Raw genomic sequence first — 23,689 nt, 5'->3', positions numbered from 1 at the left:
TTTCCCCAGATTATCCGAGAGCTCAGTATTTATTAATGTGTTTGCTCGTTCACTTTTGTATTGACAGGACGTGGGCTGGGGCTGCTAAATTGGGTTCAGCCTGTGGAACAGCATCAGTCTATAGCCAGACCAAGGCGAGCTTTACTGTAACAAAGAAAGTAGTCCAGGTTGGGAAGTGAAATTAATATGCAGAGGGGGAGCTGAGTAGAGAATATTGCAAAAATCATTGGGAATGAGATAAAAAATGTTTCCCTCTTTGTTATTGTTTGTTTGAAGTTCCTCCGCAGCCAAAAAGACAGATACTAAGGGATTTTTAAAATTAAATATTTGCATATCACAAGTAAATTTAGAGCAGTTGAGAAATATGCTACAATCAAAAAGTGTTTCCTTATTTTAAGTCATGCCCAAAACATAACGTGACACAGTGAGAATTCAAATGAGCTGATTCCAGGCAGCTGCTGTAAAAGTGCTCATAATGTCACCTTTTCGCCTGTCTAATAGCAAACAATTGGCGCATGTCTTTACATGCTGTCATGTGTTTATGTATATGGTAAACTGATTATTAAGTAGTCAAGCAACAGCCTCCACAGCAGCCTCTATCCTCTGCTTAGCTGTTATGGATTCTTGGAATAAGCTGTGTATCGACAGGCTGCATGCTCAATTGATTTATTCATTTGCCGAATGGACACTGATTACTTATGGAGAAATCAGAGGCTTTAACAGGATCCACCCTGAAATAGGACGACATTCTGGTTAGCGCGTGTGCGTGTGTGTGTGTGTGTGTGTGAGACAGACATATACTTTACAAGTGTTTATTCACACAGTCAGACCTCCCAAGCACCCAAAGGAGCCCACTTCCTTTCCTGTAGATTATGTTTAGAAGCACACACAGCCTGACATACTGTACTTGCTCCTCAGGGCTTCTGTATTCACACATCTTTATTTTAACGTCAACAAGGACTCCGTTCTCTCGTCTTGACAAATGAGACGTGAGCCTGGCCCTGCTGCTGACTAATGTATGTTGAGTTGCAGTCGATGAGTGCAAGGCAGAATGGTCCAGGATGATCATCAAGATGTCAATAAACTTGTCCTCCCACATGGCTGATGTTGACACATAAATGATGGCACTTTTTTCTGGCTGTCACTGGATGCCCCCTCTGTGATATCTCGATGCTCGTTTCAGGGCCTGCTTCACTGGGCACTGAAACAAGCTCTCAGAAGGCTTTTGTACTGTTAAAAGTTGAAGGTATGTGTTTTGAGCAGCACTTGGCTTAAGAGAAAAGGAGTTGAAAAGAACATTGCTCGAATCATCACATGCAGAAAGCATTGTTTGTACAAGAGAGCATGGCTAATTGTCAATACAGATCCAGAACTGTGTTAATTGTTTGACTTTATGTCAAAGTAAAAAAAAGGATCTGCAGGTTTTTAATTCAACCACAGATTCCTCCTCTTCAAGAGAATCTCAAAGCCTGTCCACTGTACGTCCTGCTCCACTATTCCTGAATTTCTCAAGTGCACAAACAGCTCTGTCACATGATTCGCTCCGTCATGGAATGCAATCACATCAAAGTGATGTTGGGACACTGTGTGGCAGACAGTTGGGTTCTTGTCAAGTCCAATAACATCGCTCATGTCGAGGCAAGATCATCTCTTGTAGGATTATGGGGGAGTGGATGGGGTCACATCCAACATGCGGCTCCACTGGAAGTAGACATTAAATGGGTCAGTAAGTCCCACTCTTGGCTTCAACCAGCAGCGCTGTAATCTACTCATGTAACCATGGCCCTGCATCTGTTTTCCTCCTTGCATATAGGAGCTCATAAACAGACATATTCCTTTGTCGCGTCTTGTAAGTGAGATGATTAAATTGATTTAAATGAGGTATTCCCAGAGAAAACCCATTATGCACCCAGTTCTATGGACCGTTTATTCATGCCAAGCTCTGATATTTGGCCTCAAAGCACTGAGTAAGCATATCAAAATCTATTTCTTACCAGAAGTGTGCACAAACAGACTCCATTCACTGCCTCAATGGGACACAGGTGAGCCTCAGAAACCTTTTATTTATCCCTTGTCGCAAAATTAGATTCTGAATCACTTCCGTATAAAAGCCCCCGGCGCTGCAGTTAACACCCACACAAATCAAGACCTCCTCTTTAATTGTTGAAATGTCAATACATTTGCATACAATTTCAATCTTTGCTGCACCCTCAAATTATACATTTGCGAGTGGGGATTGCAAGAAAGAGAATGACCCAATTTGTTTGAAATTATAAGGTAGGGCTCACTGACGCGACTTGCCAATTAGCTTACAAAACTCTGCATGTGGTCAAAACAATGCCCTGTAGTTTGTGTGTTATAAAAGTGCTTTGCAATGCAAAAATGCTCAGCTGTTACAGATGCTTGTGAGTCATATGCATTAGCAGTCACCCCAGAGAGCCTACCTCTTATAGTCTGATGAATATACAGCTCACTAATAAGCACCACTATGATTCATTCCTGTCTTCTGCGGTGCTTACATAGAGGTCAACTTGTGCATGGCAACATTTAGAGAGAAAGCAGGGAAAGCGGAGCGAGACAAGGAGAGGTATGGATGCTTTAAACGTCAACATCAAGCTTTCACAGCCATCTGAGGTGCTCAGGTAAAATGGCAGGAGACTTCTCCCTCCTACGCTCGCCGGTGGTGCAGGAGCAAGGATCAGGATGTGTTAAAAACGGCCAATTTGTTTGTGTGCCTTGACAACAACCCCCCCCCCCCCCACTCCCTCTCCCCAGCCCCCTGTCAGCTACCCAAGTGGACACAGCGGTGTGAGAGGAGACTGTATTGATGTGGAAAATCACCCTTTTTGTTTTTCTGTCCTGTCATATTCTTGTTGTTTCTTTCTCTGTCTGCTTCCATCTTATTGTCTCTCTCTTTCATTATCTCTCTATTGCTGCCTCTGTCCGTCTCTCTTGTCTTTTTTTATTATTTTTTGTGCACTCTTTATTCGCCTTTGGACTCCCACTGTTTTTCATGGTCCTCCTCTTCCATGATCATCCACGAACGCTGCCTTAAATCTGGATATTTGCATTTGAGTGCGTGCGTGTCTAAACATACAGTATATGCGTCTGTTTGGCTTCTCTCCTGCAGTCGGCCTAAAGACTGTTCAAATCATGCCCAGCGAGAGCAGCGCACACTAAATGACAGGATTTGAGTAAATCCTTAGCTGTGCCTTCTGGGAAAGCGTACACACACAGCAACAGGACAAAGACGGCCATCACGCACATGCAGATCAGGGATCACATACCCAGTCTTGTCATTCAGAAAGATCTATCCACTGTTTATAACTGTTTCAAGTTCCATTGAAAAATGATTTCCACTTATTTATGATTGATCCAGATCCTGCTACTGATGTAAACTATTTAAGTGAAAGTTGTTGTTAATAGCAACTTCCCACTCACGTTTTTCCCCTGTTGATCTAAACTCCTGTTGACTGTTGGCAGAATCACACTCATGTCGACTGACCACACAAGCCCAGGCTAGCCAGGACCAGACCAAATCAAACACCCCACTATACACAACAATCCAGCCCAGAATATGTGCAGTAATCCCCTCAAGTGACCTCCAACCTCAAATCCTGCAGTGACAGGCTAATTCAAAAAGTCCCTTATATCACTTAAAGGTCTTCCTAAATCCCAGAGTCTTGTCCAGCTTACTGATAATGTTCTGAACTGTGTAAGCTGGGAGTTACTTCTTGGATGTTAGGGCACTGTTGAGGAGAGTATTTCCAGCTGAAGGTGTTCTTCTTCACCGCTGGACGACAGGATCTCTCTATATGCCTACTTCCATTCTTTATTCCTCCCATGTAGCCTTTTTAACCAGCATTTTATGACACACCGTGACGTTATTCCATGTACGCCGTGACCCACTGGTCTCATTCCTGGTTACAATATCAGGGTGAATTTAACTGGGGTGATAAAAAGGGGGGAAATCCCACGATGGGGATTTACAGTCTTGTTCACAACATCTCTGATATTACATCGTGGGATAATACCTAACCACCCAGTGTCTGGTGGCAGTAAAGGCCACTCAGCACATGAGGTCACGAGGTCACCTGTTCCCTCTGAAATCTGATCGCGATCTCTGCGGCACCTCGTAAGACACAGCGGCCAGTTGCTGCCAGACAAGGAAGAACGTTTCCCCCGTCTTATCCAAAAAACACACCTCGAGATCATGTTATCTCATACTCCCATGCTGCTAGTTACCGCTTCTCCTGGAATGTCTTACCCGCTGATGTAAAACTACTGTACACAGTGCGGCAAAATGATCTTCACTGACAGCATACAAGTATGTGGGCAACAGCAAACCCGGGGTTATGATTTAGAATGTCACAAAGAGTTGTTTTACATAAAAGAGAGAGGAGGGGGGGGGGGGGGTGATTATGGTTACACTGAGCCCTATAGCCAAGGGGATCCACAGTCTCTTGTTTGATTACAGTCTGACTGTGAAACAAGGCGTATTAAAAGAATTATTACTCAGACATCACAATGGTCCCCCATCACTCCCTGACGCACGCCTTTGAGGAGATTTATTTCACACGGGCCTGATTATTGTGTCTATGTGTGTTTCTCTAATCTGTGTATATTGGAGTGTGCGTGCTTTTTCGCATCACACAGCTGTGTTTGCGCGCCCGCATGCTTATGTATCTGTGTGTTTATCCGAACACCTCTGAAACAGACATCCTCCTGCGTGCACGGCATTAAATATCAGTCTGCTTGGCACACTCAGAGTTAATGCTTGAAATTTGAGGCACGTACAGTACAGAGAAAGCTGCAAGGAGAAGGAAAAAAAGCAGGCTGTAGTCTGGCAGCTGCTGTGTCTGTTCTCTGTACTTTGGTGTCATTCTGTGTGTGAGGGTGTATATGAATGTGTACATGTGTTTATAAGCGTATCTGTGCTTGTGTATGTGTGTGTGTGTGTGGGAGTGCACTCTGCTTGCCTGCCTTCCTTTGTCCATATGAATCAATGCGTTTGTATTGTGGGAAAGAGAAATATTGGAGACAGCAGTAAATAACATAATCCAGCTATTAGGTTTTGTTCCCTAAGACATAGACGTATACTGTACACACCCTCACAAGGACATGACTCATGGGAAATTATACGAATTTTCACTCAGCTTTCTTCATATTTACTGCTGATACACAAGCAATCATACGCCATGTTCCCCTCCACAGCTACAAATGCAGCGCAGAGTGAAAGATGTGTAATCCAATTTCCTTTGTGTATTATTGTTATTATTGGTAGATATCAAAATGCATCACAAACGTATTATAAATCATCACACTATTTCAAACTCAAGAACAGCTCCATTTCCATATGAACTCAAAGGCGAGGCTGCATCCAGAGAGGACTGAGTGAAATGCGTGTTTGAAACTGAGATATTTCAGCGGCGGCATTAGCAGAGGAAATAATTTACACTTTGTTTTTTTTTTTCGCAGTTCAACATCTTATTTCAATTAACCTACGCTCTGCGCTGAATGACTTGAAAGCTGATGGGTTATTCATTTATTTTCCATCCACTAGATTATCTTTGTCCCCAGAGCGTGGCCCCCTTCTGATGGCAGAAACAGACTTTGAATTGTTTGAGGTTCCACTGACTTGTTAACTTTTGCTATTCCTCTTCCATTAAGAGGTGATTGCCACCCAGGAGCTACTTTTCTCAGTGCACAAAAGACACGATTCTTTTACCTTAGCACGGAGCAAGGCTTCTGCAAAAATGGGAACAAAGAGGTAAATCTCCTAAGCAGCGTCGCTTCACATCATTATGAGATTATTCCATGACAGAACAGGGGACAAGCGAGATCTAATAATTCTTTTAACTTTTTACACAGCAAATTAGCTGAAACAAATGCTAAATGTGTGTTCCCTTTCCCCTTTTTTCCCTCCCGCGCAAGATAAACAGCACCTGGTAATGTGTATGAAACATTACCCTGATGAACAACCATGCGGTGCCTACTGAAAGTGAAGCCATTAAGCATAATATAAAAGACACACACACTGTCGGTTTTCATTTGTCACCCCGGCATGACTACTGAGTCCTGGTAAAAGTCTCATCTGGGCTCCGTGTGTGTGAGCGTGGGTATTGTGTGTGTGTGTGTGTGTGTTCCAGAGTGCTTACGTGTATGCATATGCTCTGACAACACTCACACAAGCCGTGCTCCCCTCGCCTCTTCCTCTCCTGGATTCCTGTCTCTTTGTCTGTCATCAATCCCAGACCTATAACCCCAGCGGTAATAACAGAACCACCGAGATACATTCAAGTGCAACAATGTGTGGGCGTCGAATCACACAAAGAGGTTATGAATAAGTCTGTCCTGACTATTGGCGGTACTTTGGAGCATATCACTCCATGCGCTCACACTCTGTGACAGCTAATTGAAGGTTCCCCTTGGGCTGAGTGCAGCAGAGACATAATAATCAAGGATCCTGTCCTGGTTTTGCTATATAGCCCTAACATGGGATTTGCTTCTTTTGTCATAATCAAAGGAATATTGCACACGGAAGGCATTCAGTGGTGTCAGCCCTGCGTTGCCACAGTGGAAAACAGAAATATTTGGTCCATGCTATGAATCACAAAAAGGTATGGAAAGACTGTAGCAGCACTACCAACAGATCAATACCCATCCCTTACAGTAGCTGCTTATAAACTTATCCACTTAGACATCTCTGTGAAGAAGTGACTGCCTGAGAGTAGTGTCCATTTTAATACCTACGGGTTAATTCCTTCCAGCTTTCATTGGATCAAATTAAACCAAGCTATTGCATAAAGGTAATGAGATTATTGTGTTGCTGGCAGGATTACGGGCTGACACGCTATGTACACAGGAGCAGCAGTGGTCAGAGAGGCTGCATTGTTTATGCACGAATCTCCCTTGGAAGTATAGCCCACATTCACATTAGCCTCTTTTTCACACACAGGAAAGAGGATTAGTTTTCATCATAGACATGAAATGAAACCTCCCAACAGGATTATTTTAGCCCTTTTACTTGTGTCCTTTTCACAATATTTCTTGCTAATGAAGCTCTTTAATGTATGGCTGTATTCTGTGACGCTGCTCGCTGAGAAAAACAGTTTTCAGCAATTGCCAACACAGCTTTTTTGTCTCGTGCAGCACAGACATTGGCTCAGCAAACCCACCCCAGACCACTCTCTGTAAGCCAAAACCCATCCAGTTTTCCACAGGGCAATCCCTCTCCAATGGAAGCCAAATGTATTAGTTCAAGCCTCGTATTAACCGAGCCTAGCGTTAATTACCCCCTCAGTTTCACCGCAGATAGCAGGTAGCAACAAAATAAATCAAAAACTTCAAAGAGATTTAATTGTACACGTTGTAACTAGAGCATGGAGCTCAACATCCCAGCGAGCCATGACAAGAAGCCCTCCTGAGTGAGGGGTGTAGACAAGATACAGTTGTTAGTTGACACGCTGAAGGAATGTGCTTGGATTACAGCAGATGCCTCTTTGATTTATTGGCTGTAGTCGCGAGCCTTTTATCTTAAGTCATGCTGTCGAGCAGCGATTCATTTTCATTTTATTTCTGTCTGCATTCTAAACTCGCCATCCACGCAGACTGGGATCTTATCTTTATCATCTTTCATATGTTGGAAATGAGAAACCTATAGAGGGCCCCACAGTTCTTTAGGAATCTTCTGGAGGTTTGCCAAGCAACCCAGACCCAGATGTTTAAGGAAGACACAATGATAATTATTTACACACTACATAGACACATGCTCATTTTCCTCAGACCGTAAACTTAACCGGAAATTTAGAACGCATCTTTTTGGTGACTATTGCTTTCACCTCTGTGAGTCTTCTCAGTGAGTCATGAAAAACAAGGGTTATAGCAATAAAAGGGTATTGGTGCAGAATAGAGACAGAAATTTCTCCCAGCCGGCTAAATGCTAGTGCTGAAAGGACACTAAGCACAGGTTGTCTCTCAACCGCTCTGACAGGCCGTGCAGCCGAGAATTTCACTGTGTTGAGTAAAAGGATACAGGTAGGGGAGGGAGGGACGAGGGAAGAGGAGGCTGAGGTGAAGCCAGCCAGCCAAATCTGCCTTCAGCTCAGTGTCAAAACAGCCAGTCAGCTGTGTACACCTTCATGTCACCTGCTTGTGTGTGTATATGTGTTTGTGTGTATGGAGTTCTAAAGCCCCCAACAGGCGGGAGCACACAGAGTCATCTCCTCTGGTCAATAGAGCCTAATTCGCCGCAGGTAGCAGCCAGCCTCAAAGGCGATTTCCCTTCAGCTCGACTGTGCTGAAGCCTCTCATCCACACCGTGGGGCCTATGGTTGTAGTAGTGGTGGTGTTTGTTGGGCGTGTGTGTATGTGTGTGTGTTTGGTGGGGGGGGGCTATCAGCCAGAACCATTATCCAATGGAGGCAATAGATATGGAGGTGTTGCTGCCTGGGGTCTGGCTGCCTCTTCTCCAATCCTCTGGAAGACAGAAACTGTCTTCTGCTTCTCCAGTTTGGCCCCATTGTTTCTGAATCCTCCTGTCATCGTCCTCTGTGTGTGCCTCTATTTTCCACCATCCCCCGCTCTGTCTTTCTCTCTCTGTTCCCCCTGTCCTGCCTCTGACTCCCTCCTCTCTTTGCCTCTCTGTCGTTCTGTCTCTTCGATGTTTTCACTACCGGTTGTACTAGCGACTGTGCTCAGCTCAAGCAGTGTAACAGCACCTCTTCACATTCCCTGCATGCTCTACAGGCAGCCTAATGGAGGAAATCAAAGTACTCAAATGCGATTAGATTCAGTATGCACGTTGCATTCCAATCAGAGCTCTTTTGATTTGATAGAGCTTATCCTTTTAAATTCAACCAACAAATACTTTTTTTTTCAGAGGGGGTCATGTTTTCTTTTTGTACTTGGAGATGTGGAGCAGATTTATATCAAATAGTTAGTGTTTATCAACATTTCATCTATGAAACTCCCTTATGTTCCACTTTTATGAAATGTAATTACAGTGCAACTCACACTCCTCTGGTGTATCACATGAAAAATGTCTTCATAGTTTTTCCTTAGTGGCTCATGTTAAATGTAAGGAGTGCACTATTTTCTCCTTTCCCGGGACTGAAACATATTGTTTTTGCCCGGGGCATTGCATGAGTTACTGCACACCTGCTTTATCAGAGTATGAGTTGTAGCAAGAAACAACTGTAAAATGAATGTTCAGGTGCCATGGCTACATATACAGGTTCTGTGTTACTCTAGTGAAATTTAATCAGCCATGCCACAAAATCTCCCAGGCAAGAATGATTGCCAGGCAGGAGGATGTTACTGTAATTATTGTCTTGTTCACTGCAGACTGAGTGCCTTGGATAAGCCATAGTCAACGGGGATGCAAATACGCTTGTTGCACAAAGCACTTAGCAGCAATTTAAACAACAGGATACTTGGACGTATAAGCATTACATTGTTGAACATGTTAGGGAACAACATTAGGAATGTTAGTTACAGGGGACACTGTAGAGGGTTAGTGGGACACGAGGGCATCTGCCCACCAGAAGGTCAGCGTCTGAACACCTGTCAGAGTATTCTAAGGAAAATACAGTACAGTCTACATTAGGCGCCCAGAGTTGCCACGCTAATTAGCTGAACTCACACTACAACCGCAGGTCAAATGACCATTTGGTTTGTATTTCTATATTTTAATCCACAGAGCTGCATCATGTTTTCATAAAGACTTATAATATAGTGTCCCTGTGAGAATCAAACTCCATAAATCATAGAGGCGATTATGTTTTCCTCACCGGGCTGCACACCATCACATAACAGTGCTCAACCTTAACACTTACGTACTCTCTGTCTCTTCACAGCTCCGCCACTGTCAGAAGTCACCACATCCCCTCAGCCTCAGAGAACTACAACCACCACCACAACAACCACAGCGCACTGGGGTGTGGCCAACACTACCACCACAACAGGGCTCAAGGAGGGCAGCAGGGGAGCGCCCAAGCCGCCTCCTGTGATTCCACAGACTACTTCCCCTCCGCCCCTCGAGTCCTTCCCTTTACCCGAGCGCTTCTGCCCTGCCACCGAGAACAGAAGCATAATGTGGCCTCAGACCCAGAGGGGCATGCTCGTGGAGCGACCTTGCCCCAAGGGAACACGAGGTAAACAGGGCTCCCTCTCACCTCGGGGGCCATGTGCTAGCTGCTTTCAATATGACCTGAGGCGTCTCAAGAGAACATCCCAGAGTTTGTTAGATGTGTCTGATAATCTTGCATGCGACCTTTTATCTATAAAGAGCATCCCCTGACGTAGGTGTGCAGAGAAATCAGCGAAGACGGTTTGTAACGGTGTCAGATTTTTTAGCTGTGTCATTCCAGGTCGAAACATGATTTAGCAATCTGTAACGGCTGTGTTGCAGAGGAGCAGGCTCAGCTGTTTCTCCTGCAGCCTGCGCCGAGACGTGCATCCCTCATTTGATTGTGTGTGAAATCGTGTTAGCGCTCAGAGTTCATCAGACACAGGGATAATTAGGACGGGGAAAAAAATGTTGCCACTTTGTAGCAAAAACAAGAGCGAGCTGTCGAAAATATTTTCAGCAAATAATTCTGCAGAAACAAAATTGGTGACTTTACATGTTTAGAGTTTATTGTATCCAACAATTTCAGTTTAATTTGTCCTTTGACAGCAGTCTTACCAGACTAGCATAGTACACAAACAAAATATCCTTCAGGGCTGATATTTCTGTGCGCACACACAGGCAGACATTCCCTGGCTTCATATTCGGGGAAATGTACGAATTTGCATGCTTGTAAATTCCTTGTTTGTGTGCAGCTTCCTTATTTTGTCTGTGTCCTTGTCCTTTGTTAGCCTGTAAAGGACTTCCTGGGAAAATGAATTTGATTTGACTTGATTGAACTTGACTATTCTGTTTTTGTTTTCCCTGTTAGGCACAGCCTCTTATTTATGTGTCCTTTCCACTGGGGCCTGGCACCCAAAGGGCCCTGATCTCAGCAACTGTACCTCCCACTGGGTCAACCAAGTAGCCCAAAAGGTTTGTATAAGCTCTGCCTCACTGTTTTTTCATCTTAAGTTGAATGTGTTTTTTAAAAACATGGAGGGTAGACAAAATAATGGAAACATGTCTTTGTTACAAACATGCCTGCAGAGCTGGGTGAGATAAGCCTGAAAGCTGCATTTGTCAGTTATAAAAGATGTCTGGAAATGAGGACTGTGATATGTGTGTTTTCAGAAAACAACTAAAAAACTACAAAGTGTTAAAATAGCAGATGCATCAGTCAAAAGAAATTCAAAATGATATGTCAAGGAAAATTATGATGGACAAATCAACAAAGATAAGGCATTGCATGAAGCACAAACGGAGATGTGACAGGCATAAATTGGGTATAAGCAGCTCTCTGTGTACCTGTTTTTTTTTTTTAACTTGCCACACAGTAAAAAAAAACTGCCACCATGGCAACTTCTCCCGCATGAAGAAAACATCAAACCCCCTTTTCATAACTGGCATTTCAAGGACTCATTCAAGTGTGATTTGAAACAGCGCTGTAAAGAAACCCTCCAAGTCTGTCTTCTTGCATTCTTGTGAACATTATTCACTCTCTCCCCCGCAGATCCGCAGCGGTGAAAATGCAGCTAACTTGGCCAACGAGTTAGCCAAGCACACCAAAGGCCCCATCTTTGCCGGGGACGTCAGCTCCTCGGTACGCCTGATGGAGCAGCTGGTGGACATCCTGGATGCTCAGCTGCAGGAGCTCAGACCCAGCGAGAAGGATTCTGCAGGGCGGAGCTTCAACAAGGTGATCTAGCAGAAAAAGTCTTGCAACACTTAGTGCACCATATTTAATTTACTGAGACATTTTCTTAACAATCCTATCTTGCTTTATAACTCTTCATCGGCTAGGTTTACATGCACGCTAATATTCGACTGTTATTTCAGATATGACAATATGCTGAATTTGATGCAGGTCATTTGATACAGGTCAGATCAGTGTTTCCCAAATGGTCCAGCCACGGGGTTCAGATTTCTCCTTAGTCAGTTAATTAGTTCAAGGTCAACACAGTTTCAGCGTCAAAAGTGCTGTGCCAGAAATTCAGTGTACTTAAAAATAAAGTGTGTTTCTTTTCCCAAACTTGACACATTTGCAAATCACCTTCAGTCCATTCAGAATGGACCTGCGATCCACTTTTGCAGTGCAACCCACCAGTTGGGAACCACTGGGTTAGATATTCCTAATTAGACCTTTTTCCAAAGTTAGCATTTTCCGATTAAGACATGTGGGATATGCTGGTATTATTCTGGTTTTAGTAGCATTCTTTGGACATGTATGAAGCCCAATATGCATCTCAATTGGGGTTTTGACCGCAGTTTTTGAAACACTGCTCTTGTCTGTTTATAGTTAGGTCTGTGTGTTGTCATGGATACGTTGAAATCAAACCGACTAGCCAACAGTTTGCAAGACTGTGGGGTTATGATGCATGCCCAAAAGTAAAGCCTACTTTTAAACAACAAGTCCACCACTGGTATAAAACATCCAATTTGATGCAAAGGTGCAAAGTGGCAGCCACAGCTGTTCCGCTATTTTCACATGATAAACGACATGTTAGGGCACGTTAATCGGAGTATGCATGGCTGCATGTAAACTGAAGTATTGGTGAAATATTCAAAAAATAAACAGCCTAGTAGGAATATTGTCTCCTTTTTTTTTGGAAAAAGGGCCAAAAACTGAATATTTTGTTCATGTAGCCGTTTTCACTGACAAGTTAATAATGTCAGATGCACAGGGGATTACAGTGTCCTCCCAAAAAATGCAGTAACATGAACAGTCTTTGTAATGTTTGTCACATGCATCCTGCCTTTCTTTCTCTTTCTCTTCAAGTCCAGGAATGCTGTGAGACAGACGAGACAAAAACAAAAAGCAGCTGTGTTATGTTAGACTCTGACATGTAGCAGAGATCTGTATTCATGGCAGTGCTCGTTCTTTTGTGGCTATAATTTGGCTTCACCAAGCGTGAAACTTATATGATGTGTCATAATGTGTGTTGGAGAATAGAATACAGCATGTCATAAATGTGAGCTGAAGCACTTTAACACTTCGACCTGCAGGTAAGCAAGTCAGCTGCATATGAGTCACCAGGCGACGGGGAGTGGCTGGATCAGTCATTCAGTCATTGCTCTGTTTACTGACCACTCAGTCAGGGCCTTTACTCAAGCTCATGAACTTGTGCAAATCATGTGTCTCTATTTTTTATCTGTTCTTTTTCTTTTCTTAATAAAAAAGCTTCAAAAGCGAGAAAGGACATGCAGGGCATACATGAAGGTACTGAAGCAATGCTTCTGCCCACTTTGCTTGCTGCCGTCCTCTCCTCTATTCCTGTGCTACTGTTTAAGTTCAGCAGCATGTCCCCTCTGCACTGTCATGTACTCCCTCCTCCCCGTGCTTCCTGCTTTTTTTGAGTAATTGCCTTACACACAGACACTATTGTACCCAAAGTGCTTCCTAAAGTCAAAGAGAAGTCATCTCCAATTTCCGAGGTGGCTTCTTTACATGGATGTGTCTCTGTGTTTTTTCTCCCTTTATGCGTCGACAGCGGTGGTGTATTTTGTTTTTCATTCTGTTTTTTCCCTATTGTATGTTTTCTAAGTTTACTCAAGATTGCACGTCTGTGATGCATAACACCACAACTCAAACAACCATCCTGCTCTTACATCCCTCTCATTATTCATTTGCTAAAGGATTTCTCTGCTTTGTTACTTTTTTTATTTATTTATTTATTTTTTTGCTTCTATACCAGAGCTCTTTTCAGTATAAAACCCTCCTGAATATTGCATCAAACACAGTTCACTTGTGATTTATTCAAATCCTTTTTCTTTTTTCAAGGACCATCACCTGACCTCTCACCGCATGTTAAGTAAAAATTGTGGCGCTTGTTTCACAAGGACATAGGTTTTAGGTCAAAGAAGGCATTTGTTTCATAAATTAAAGGTGCAAATCTTCAGCTCTATCTGGTTAATAGGGTTAGCCGGGTCAAACCATTTTTTCCTTTTCCTTGAATGATATCAGGTTGAATTCATACATCAAAGTATTTTGGTCATATATATCCCTCAACCATTAGGGAGATCAGTGTCCTCCACCTGCCACCAAAGTCACCCCCCTCAATCCAAATCTCTCCTTTGGGAGGGTATTAAAATGGATCGAGCTAATTAGCCAGTCAACGGCCACACGCTCGTAAAAAGAGAGGAGGAAAAGGGAAAAAATACATATATGTAGTCGATCCACGTCCTCAAATATGTCAAATCATTATTTATTTATTTTTTTTATTATTATTATTGTCACAACATCCAGATTTGAAGTCAGGGGAAGCGACAGCGTTAGAGAGGTTATGTCGCAGTAAATGACAGCAGTTATGCTACTAATGACAGCATGAGACAATCTGGGACGGAGATCGTTGAGTCAGCAGTATCTGACATTTGCCAAGCTTGACGCAACATCACTATAGCTGCCCCCCAACCTTTCCAGCAGCTGTCGCCGGCATTGATTACCTGATTAGACATATTGATTTGATTATTTCCTGAAGAAAGCTCAGCGCCGTCTGGATCCCACACCCAATTTATCCGCTGACTGTCCTGAGCTGCTCAGGTGGCAGAAAGTGTGAGGCTGGAAAAATGTTTACATGACGGATACAGTTTGGTTAAACTATTTAACAGGTGATATTTTGTTTTGTTTTGCGCACATTTTGTGGCCCCTTTTTTAGTCATTTATTGAACAGAAAAAGATTTGAACTTGAGTACAAGTTGACTTCAGGTCAGAAGCGAAAGAAAAATAAAGTTTCTTTACATCAAATGCTGGACTTTGTAATTAGAGAATTTTAATCGCGGACAGCCTTTGGCACTTTGACTTTAATCAGGCCATCTCCAAATATCCTGCTATTGGATAGACCCGATAAGCTCAATACTCTGTGACCCTAAGTGTCTGCCCCGATGCAGCGTCCTTGAAAAAGAAACTGCATCCGCACCATCTTCAGTGATGCTCCTCTTCTTCCCCCCTCTTCGGTTTCTCCTTTATGATCAATACAGTCGCAAAAATTATTTCTATTTCTTTAAGTGTCTGTAATTAATCAGTCTTGTCGTATACACAGCCAAAAAAAATAACCAGTTTTTTCCCCTTCACATTCATTTTAATCCTCACAGATGTGATGCTTCGGCTCAGCACTTCATCCATCTCAGTGTCTGCATGTCACTGCTTATGCTTGCAAACATATTCATTGTGTTCTGACTTACTCAAGTACCCTTTCTGTTTTTGTTTGTACTTGTTCGTCTGCTCTGACACAGGCCATCGTGGACACGGTAGATAACCTCCTGCGACCGGAGGCCTTGAAGTCCTGGCAAGACATGAACAGCACGGAGCAAACGCACGCAGCCACCATGTTACTAGATACGCTGGAGGAAGGGGCCTTCGTCCTCGCCGACAACCTCATGGAACCTGCCATCGTCAAAGTCCCTGCAGACAATATAAGTAAGTAAAGCAAGAGTTTGTGGTAAGCAAGTGACGGAGAGCTCTTGATTGATGCGAGCTCAGTTAATTTGATTACTTTCAATTCATTGAGAGGGTAACTCTCGTGATAGGAAAACAAGGCCGCCACATAAAAAAGGACTTTGTTTTCATAATAAGCGTTTAAACCTCGGGGGAAAAGAAAAACAACGCATATTAGGTTTAACGAGTCGCTTACTGACAAAGTGATGAATATCAGACAATTAAATAGACTGGATTCTCTGATTGCGCACGCTTAGTTTATAAATGTATGCGTCTAGACCTTGTAACTCTATACATTAATGTGAACATTAGCCTGCTGTGGAGTCAGAAAAAAGTACATTGTTTATCCACAGCCTCCTCCTCCTCCTCTCATTTTCCTCTGCTGTTAGACCATATAAGGAAGGCTGCTTTCCCCCTCTGCAGTGTTGTTTTATTCATATCAGTAAGAGTCTCGCTGGGATGGAATGATCATTTTGTGATTGACGTTTTTATTGTGCGGCTTACTGTCACAGAGATGTAGTATTTGAGTTGTTGATATGTCCTTTGGTCTGTGCTGGGATTGTGTGGAAATGTCAGGAAGAAAGCTTTTGCATCAGTATTCTCCACTGTTTCGTTTTTATGCCCTTGTCTCGAAGTCAAACGCTCAGTAATGACCGGTATCGCTATCTCTTGTCCTTTCACCTTCCATCTCTAACCCCTTTCTGCACCGGGCAGTCCTGGATGTGTATGTGCTCAGCACTGATGGCCAGGTCCAGGATTTTAAATTTCCACAATCCAGCAAGGGCGGCATCTCAATCCAGCTGTCGGCCAACACGGTCAAGCTCAACAGTCGGAATGGTAAGCTCTCTGAAACATACCAAAGGAAAAGAAAAGAAAAACTTGCTCGAGATTTTGCTTACTTGAAGAGAAATGAAGTGCTTGTTCTGTGTGTGTGTGTGTTTGTTTGACTTTTGCTCCCATTCTTGTTTCTGTGAAAAGGTGAAGAGTCTGTATTAGTGTAGAAGCACAACAAAGGACTTTATCTCAGAAACTCCAAGCCCAGTGCTGAAAAATGAGGCCACTTTAAAAGCTTTCTGTCTCTATCTCGCACTCATCTTTCACTCATTCTTGCAGTTCTTTTGTTGAATATTTTAAATGGAATTACACTGGAATAAATTGGACTGTTTAAATATTTTTTAGCCCTCTTTTATGTCACCGCAGCTTTTTCTTTCACACATTGTCTAAATTGTTCTGGAAGCTTGATTTTTCTCTCTCATCCTCCGATGTCTGTCTACATCTTTCTCTTTCTACAGGAGTTGCCAAGCTGGTTTTTGTGCTCTACAAAAATCTGGGCCAGTTCCTCAGTGCAGAAAATGCCACCATTAAGATGGCCAACGAGGCTTACGGCCGCAACGTGTCGGTGGCCGTCAACTCTGACATCATCGCCGCCTCAATCAACAAAGAGTCCAGCCGTGTATTCATTAACGACCCGGTGATTTTTACCCTGGAGCACATTGATGTGAGTCTCCCTGCTGGAGTGAATGGAGAGGTCATATTAAAAAACACCAGGAGGCAACATCCAGAGTAGACAGAGATCTGCAATTTGAATTGTAAATGTCTGGCTAGGTCAGTCGGCAGTTTATTTAAGTCATTGAACATCAAATTAAAGGAGTCTTTAGAACCTAAGTGAATTCTTAATGAAAACTAATTCTTTAATCAACATTGGGATATAAATGATACCCATTTTCTTTTATAGTGGGGGAAATTAACTCCTAGATTAGCCGTACAATCTAGGATGAAATTACTGGAGCACCAATTATCTTTCGTCTTTTAAAGTTGTCACTAGAGTTCCCAGAGGGCCATGCGTGACTCCATTCTTTATCAGAGAAATTGTGCAATTCCAAAGACATGCCGTCAAACAATTATGCCTCTCTGTTATTAAGGCCTCATATACCCAACTATGCTTCGGTTGATTTGGCAAGCATGTGCCAAATGAGATACAACATATGAATTGCTTCATAAGAGCTGTGAAGTGAAAAATCCTCATCCGTATCAGTGCAGAAAAATACTTTGTATGAGTAGGGGGTAAATGGCCTCTGTGTTCTACATGTACTTCAATTTCAGGCAGTCAATTATTTGGACACTTAACCATATCTCTTGTTATCTGCAGATGGAGCACTACTTCAACTCCAATTGCTCCTTCTGGAATTACTCTGAGAGGAGTATGATGGGCTACTGGTCCACCCAAGGCTGCAAACTCCTGGACTCCAATAAAACACACACCACCTGCTCCTGCAGCCATCTCACCAACTTTGCCATCCTCATGGCACACCGTGAAATCTCAGTATGTCACGTCCACCTCTGACTAATTTTTCTTCCAAACTCACCTGTAGTTTTACGACTTCTTCCTATTTTATAAGCAAACCCAAATCCCCGACTATTCTCGTGTTTAGATTTAAATAGCAATCTTACAAGACTACAGTTATCACAGCGAGGTTCAGAAAGCAGAGACGTGCCTACTGTTGACGCAGTGTGTGTTGCAGTCACTCTGCTGCTTTCTTCATTAGCGGGTTCATTTTGTAAAACACACATTGCATTCTCCACCTCAGCAAACTAACGGCATTGCCTAAGAATTACAAAACCCTTACGAACCATGTACTCGTATGAAAAGGTCCAACAGGAATCCTGTGTACACTTTATTAAAATGTGTAGACTTAAAGGGACAGTTCATCCTAAAATTAAAAATACATATTTTTCCTCTTACCTGTAGCGCTATTCATGAATCTGGATTGTTGTGGTGTGAGTTGCCGAGTGCTGGAGATATCAGCCGTAGAAATGTCTGCTGCCTTCTTTCTAATATCATGGAACTAGATGGCACTCACACTTTCCAGGAATCATGACCCAGTTACTCAAGATAATCCACAGACCTTGTTCTGGGATATTTCATGTAGGGACTATTTTCTTTCTACCAAACTACACCTGCCAACTGCATCACCATGCAGAAGGCAGAGTGCATCTACTCATGGACGAGAAGCTTGTGCCCATTACAGCGCGAAATATAAACATTAATGACGTCCTGCTCAGGTGTAGTTGGGTAGAAAGAAAATAGTTTCCACATGAAACTTGTTCACAACAAAGTCTGTGGATTATCTTGAGTATCAAATGATGATTTCTGTAAAAAGATATTGAGTTTGTGAAATGTATTTCTGGGTGCTTTGAGCACCACAATCGAAGTGCCGTCTAGTTTCATTATATCAGAGAGAAGACGGACGTCTCTACAGCCAGTATCTCCACAACTCGGCAACTCACACCAAAACAATCTAGATAAATGAATTGCCCTACAGGTCAGAGGCAAAGGATGTATTTTTGACTCTGTGGTGAACTGTGCCTTCAAAGTATCATTTTTCTTGATAAATTTAATGAAGCACTGTCTACTTGTGACCCTGTATCCCAGATAATGGCCTCAGTATGAACATTAGCTTTAACCTGTTCAGCCAAACAGAATTTTTTGCTTGTCAGGTTGTTTGATTTGGAGAATTTTTAAAGGTTTGAAAGTATCCAGTACTCCTCAAGAACATAACATAAAAAAGTTAAGTAAACATAAGTTTGTTTAATCATCTCGTGGCCCCCTCTGATATTTCTTGGGACCCTTTCGGGGGCTCCTGTTAGTCCCAATAGTAGTAGAAAAGCAGTTTTGTGGCTTTGTGATTATTTTAATGTTACAAAAATTTGGTAATGGCGATGGCCAATATTACTTTCCCCAGTGTTTCTTAATCACTCATTCAATGTGATATATAAAGGAGGATCACTGCTTTTAATTAGGTCGCATGGTTTGAGACATAAAATTCCTAATTGATCTTTTACTTCTTCCAGGTTAACGACAGAGTGCACGAGCTGCTTCTGACCGTCATCACCCGCGTTGGGATCGTGGTGTCCCTCGTCTGCCTCATCATCAGCATCTTCACCTTCTGCTTCTTCCGGGGCCTGCAGAGCGATCGCAACACCATCCACAAGAACTTGTGCATCAATCTCTTCATCGCAGAGTTGATATTCCTAATTGGTATCGATATGACGGAACCCAGGGTAAGCTGGAACGATTGCACCCTATTGATTTGGTTTTGATTCATTCTCTCTCACTTTATCTCCTTCCAGCCCCCAAAACAAAACAAAAGACCCCTTCAGAGTGAAATGAATGAGACGTTAAGCATTGTTTGTTTCTAACCTTCTCTGCTTGTCCCCGACATGACACGAGTGGGACAGCACCATTAATATAGATTACTAAGGGGCCATGTCTTCCACTTGACAGGTCTTTTTTCCTCTTTCACTTACAGCCACCGTTGCCACAGCTGATCCTGCATCCATACCGTTTTTTTTATCTTTCTTTCACCTACATTTTCTCCAGAAGCATAAAGAGTGTTTTTCTGCTTACAGCTGGGAATCAAAGCTTCCGATGCTGAGCTGTGTGATTAAATCTACTAACTCTAACCTTACAATACAAACCGTATTTAAATCTCCACAGTGCTATTGGAAACCTGTGCATAGTCTGAGCCCATGTGGTAAATGAATATTCATTACTTTTTTCATCAATTTCAGTGAATGGGTGAGGAAGCAGTGGTGTCTTTTCAGTGGGTTTTAATAAAAGATAGGCTACATGATATACAATTTTCAATAAAGAAAGTGCTGTGGAGATTCCTCTTGTCATGTTTAAATCATTTCTGTATGACAAGTTAATCTCTTCCTATTTCACAGAAACTGTGACCACATGTTTTTTTCTTCCTGATTCTTTGATTCTTGTTTTCTTTAATTGTCTAAATCATTCTGACTCAGATTGGATGCGCCATCATCGCGGGGATCCTCCACTTCTTCTTCCTGGCTTCCTTCTCCTGGATGTGTCTTGAGGGAGTTCAGCTGTACCTCATGCTGGTGGAGGTCTTTGAGAGCGAATACTCGCGGAAGAAGTACTACTACGTGTCCGGTTACCTCTTTCCTGCCATTGTGGTCGGCGTCTCCGCAGCCATCGACTACAGGAGTTACGGGACCAAGAAAGCGTGAGTGCAGCTTTCTGAGCAAATCCTTGGAAATGCAGAGCAGACACGCTGGATGCTACACTGTGTGGGCTTACCTGCTGTGACTGTATGTGGCAGCTTTTGAAACGAAATCTACTCATCATTTCTGCCAGGGCTTTATGTGCATCCCTGGAGACTACACCAAAACATTTGAGCTCCTTTTGCCAGGGATGGGCAGCTGTTCAATTTTTTATGTCATTTGAAAGTGGCTGACAGACTCAACACTGTGGTTTCAGGGGGGCCGCAGCTACATTAATGCCTTTCTGCTTAAAGACCCTCCTGTGACCTCTTGTTTGTAAATGCTCTCTTAAAGAGAAGAGCACTGTGCCGAAAAAGCCTTTTACGTAGATTAATGGCCGTATCTCAGCTAAGACCCGACTAAGAGGGGCTACTTGGGGTCTTCCCTCTGTTTTGTGCAACTGTATTAATGTTCAACCTGTGAAAGGAGCGTTTGAAAGTGCTCCAAGTTAAATATTGACTAGAAATTACACACTCAATGTCATCTGGCCAAGTAAGCAAAAATTAATTTCTTTCCATTAATTTTTGGCCGCAGGAACACGAAGACAACTCTTATATTGTGTCAGCAGTGTGCGCTGCCCTGAGCTGAAGCGTGTGTTTCTTTGTCACAGGTGCTGGCTAAGTGTGGACAATCATTTCATATGGAGTTTTATAGGACCTGTCACCTTTATCATCATGGTAAGCTGTTTTATTTTTCTTTGAATACCGCGACTGACAGAGTGAGGAGGAAGGGACTGAGAGGGTGAGATGAAAAGAGATGAAGGGGAGAGATAAAGGAAGCGAGATGGTTGAACTGAAGGAAAAAGTCAGCAGGATTTTTTGCTCCTCGGTGATGACAGGTTAATTTTGTGCCAAAGACAGATTTGGAGGCATCCAACAATTCTCTCCGCCTCTTACCGCCCGACAAGGATCGGGATTTGTTAGTGTACTTTGACCGTGCTTTTTACACAATTCCCATGAAGTCTCGCATTACGGACGTCACCTAACGGCCTTCAAGTTACACTTTATAGTAAAGGAACAAAAAAAGATAAAAATTTACAGCACATACTTTAAGACGGCACTGTTCGGTTTTATAGTTTCCTTTTTTCCTCCTCTGCATCAGCCTCTTTGTGTGTTTGTCTGCCTACAGTAAATAGCACATGACAGTGTTGGGGAGAAGAAGAAAAAGCAAAGGCACCTCTCTGTTTGGTCAAGGACCGTCAGGGGTGAAGGACACATAGCATATCATAATGACATATGTCCCATTGAGCCATGCAATTATTTACTGGTCATGACATTATTATCTCCCGCTCCATCAGAGAGGCTCAGAAGAATGAGACCTCAGGGAGTCTTCCCTCCTTGCACAAAAAAAAAAGAAATAGCAGGTGGTATTCTTCAGATATATCCTCTCAGCCCACCGCACCATGTATTGCTTTGCCCTCATGCACACCAAGGGATGAGGAAGCTTGCTGTGCAGGGAGGACGGGCGGTATTTGTTCAGCACTGTGTTCATTATCCAGCATAATGGTTGGTACTGTATCTACAGATACAGTGACCTCTGCTGAACATCAAACTGACACTGAAAATATACTGGAGAGAGGGGGTACCCATGTCAAATTCCAGCAAGTCTCCACACACCAATGGCAGACCGCTGGCAGCTTTCACTGTAAAGATATATAGTGTAGCTCTTTGTCCATGTGAATACAGAAAAGATAAAAGGCGAATCTGCTCACTGGACTGCATTTCACAGTTTCCTTAAAAAGAGACGTTGCCACTCCGTGTAGCATTTAAAAACACTGGAGGAAGTGCACAGACATGGCGAAGGTCTGTGCTGGATTGAAACGCCTTTGAGTAAATGGTGAAATTCCTCTTTTGTTTTTTCCTCTCAGCGCCCGCTGTGAATGTGTGAGCTTATAATTGAGGGAAAGCTAACATTGTATTAAAACAAACATACATTTCTCCCTGTCTCAGCAAATGCTCTGTCAGCCACACAGGAATATGTTTCCTTTCCCCAAATTGGGCCCTCATTGTTTTCCAATCGCGTGTTGCTTCCATAATGATTTGCATGAAAAATGCATCTGCAGTGGAAATGATGATCAGGATCCCGGTGGTGATGACCGGAGAGATAGAATCATGACCCTGTGAGGAGCTAATGTATTGTAGCAGAGCGAATGTGTGACAGGAATGAGGTTTTTGCAGCACTGGTTCAGGCATCGCGCACCGCTCCTCTGATTCGGTGCAACAATTGACTCAAAAAGACAAAGTACTGTGGAAAGGGGCATCTCAGGGGAGCATGCAGGAGCAAGGTTTGTCTACACCATCCGTGACCCTGGTTTCTCTACAAATTGGCTTTGTCCTTGTCAATGAGGGAGAGGGAGAGGAGGAGAAAAGGCACACGAGCATGAGAAAAGGAGAGAAAACAGAACTGCTCTGGCTCATGTCTTGGATTCCCACCCGCCACTAAAGCCATGTTCGTGCCAAATAACATTGGTTTTGACCTAGGGTGGTCATGCCTTCTTTTTTTCTCATCCTTTTATTTCTTCTCCCCTTTTTCTTGCTCTTCCTGTTTTGTTTTTTTATTTTTGCTCTTGGCTGCAACAGGCCCTAAATACTGACTGAAAACAAAAGCTGGTGGAAGGCATTTAGATCCTTGTTCTTTGGCAGAGGTTGCCCTGTCTCTGGGCACAGGGGGTATTAGCTCCATGAAAGGGGAACATGGAAGTAATGAGTGGTGGGGGGAGCCATTAGTATGCTTGAGGTAGCTTCAGCACAAGGCCTCTTGGATCATGACACGTCGGGAGCAGTTCTTATCATCTGGACAGCTCCATCTGCACCTTTAATATTTTATCCCGAGCAGTTCATTTGGAGTTCAGTGTGTACACACACAGTCCACTTTGGTAAAAGAAAAAAAAAAAAAAAAGCTTTCTCCTCAGTCCCAGTGTGGCGAGGTGCTTCTGCATGGCTTGCAGTGATGATTCAGAGACAGAGTGAAGGATAGAAGCAAGGCAGCTTCGCTCTAGCAACGGGGATCCCCCAGGAAGGGCTGTGAGAGCATGTCGGTGGGGGTGGGAACATGTGCCGTGCTGCTAGGTTACTTTAAAGTAC

The 23,689-nt window shown here is 43.1% G+C and overlaps 1 protein-coding gene across 31 annotated transcripts in view; it reads left to right on the top strand.

Annotated features, from left to right (window-relative positions):
• The window catches only part of adgrl2a (adhesion G protein-coupled receptor L2a), a 235,410-nt gene that overhangs the window by 199,172 nt on the left and 12,549 nt on the right, over window positions 1-23,689 (top strand). For 26 of the 31 annotated variants that reach the window (XM_078168809.1, XM_078168814.1, XM_078168813.1 and 23 more), the window contains 11 exons: window positions 9,858-10,154; window positions 10,941-11,044; window positions 11,622-11,807; window positions 13,290-13,328; window positions 15,341-15,524; window positions 16,257-16,379; window positions 16,835-17,040; window positions 17,692-17,865; window positions 19,395-19,604; window positions 20,349-20,569; window positions 21,217-21,283. In XM_078168809.1, the coding sequence (XP_078024935.1) occupies window positions 9,858-10,154; window positions 10,941-11,044; window positions 11,622-11,807; window positions 13,290-13,328; window positions 15,341-15,524; window positions 16,257-16,379; window positions 16,835-17,040; window positions 17,692-17,865; window positions 19,395-19,604; window positions 20,349-20,569; window positions 21,217-21,283 (1,811 nt within the window). Of the gene's footprint in view, window positions 1-9,857; window positions 10,155-10,940; window positions 11,045-11,621; window positions 11,808-13,289; window positions 13,329-15,340; window positions 15,533-16,256; window positions 16,380-16,834; window positions 17,041-17,691; window positions 17,866-19,394; window positions 19,605-20,348; window positions 20,570-21,216; window positions 21,284-23,689 lie in introns of those variants that run through there. The other 5 variants (XM_078168811.1, XM_033622682.2, XM_033622685.2 and 2 more) reach the window with 2 other exon arrangements.

Source organism: Epinephelus lanceolatus, chromosome 6, assembly GCF_041903045.1.
Source record: "Epinephelus lanceolatus isolate andai-2023 chromosome 6, ASM4190304v1, whole genome shotgun sequence".
Classification (NCBI taxonomy): domain Eukaryota; kingdom Metazoa; phylum Chordata; class Actinopteri; order Perciformes; family Serranidae; genus Epinephelus; species Epinephelus lanceolatus.
Note: the sequence above shows the minus strand (reverse complement) of the source record. Positions and strands in the feature narration are given on the sequence as shown.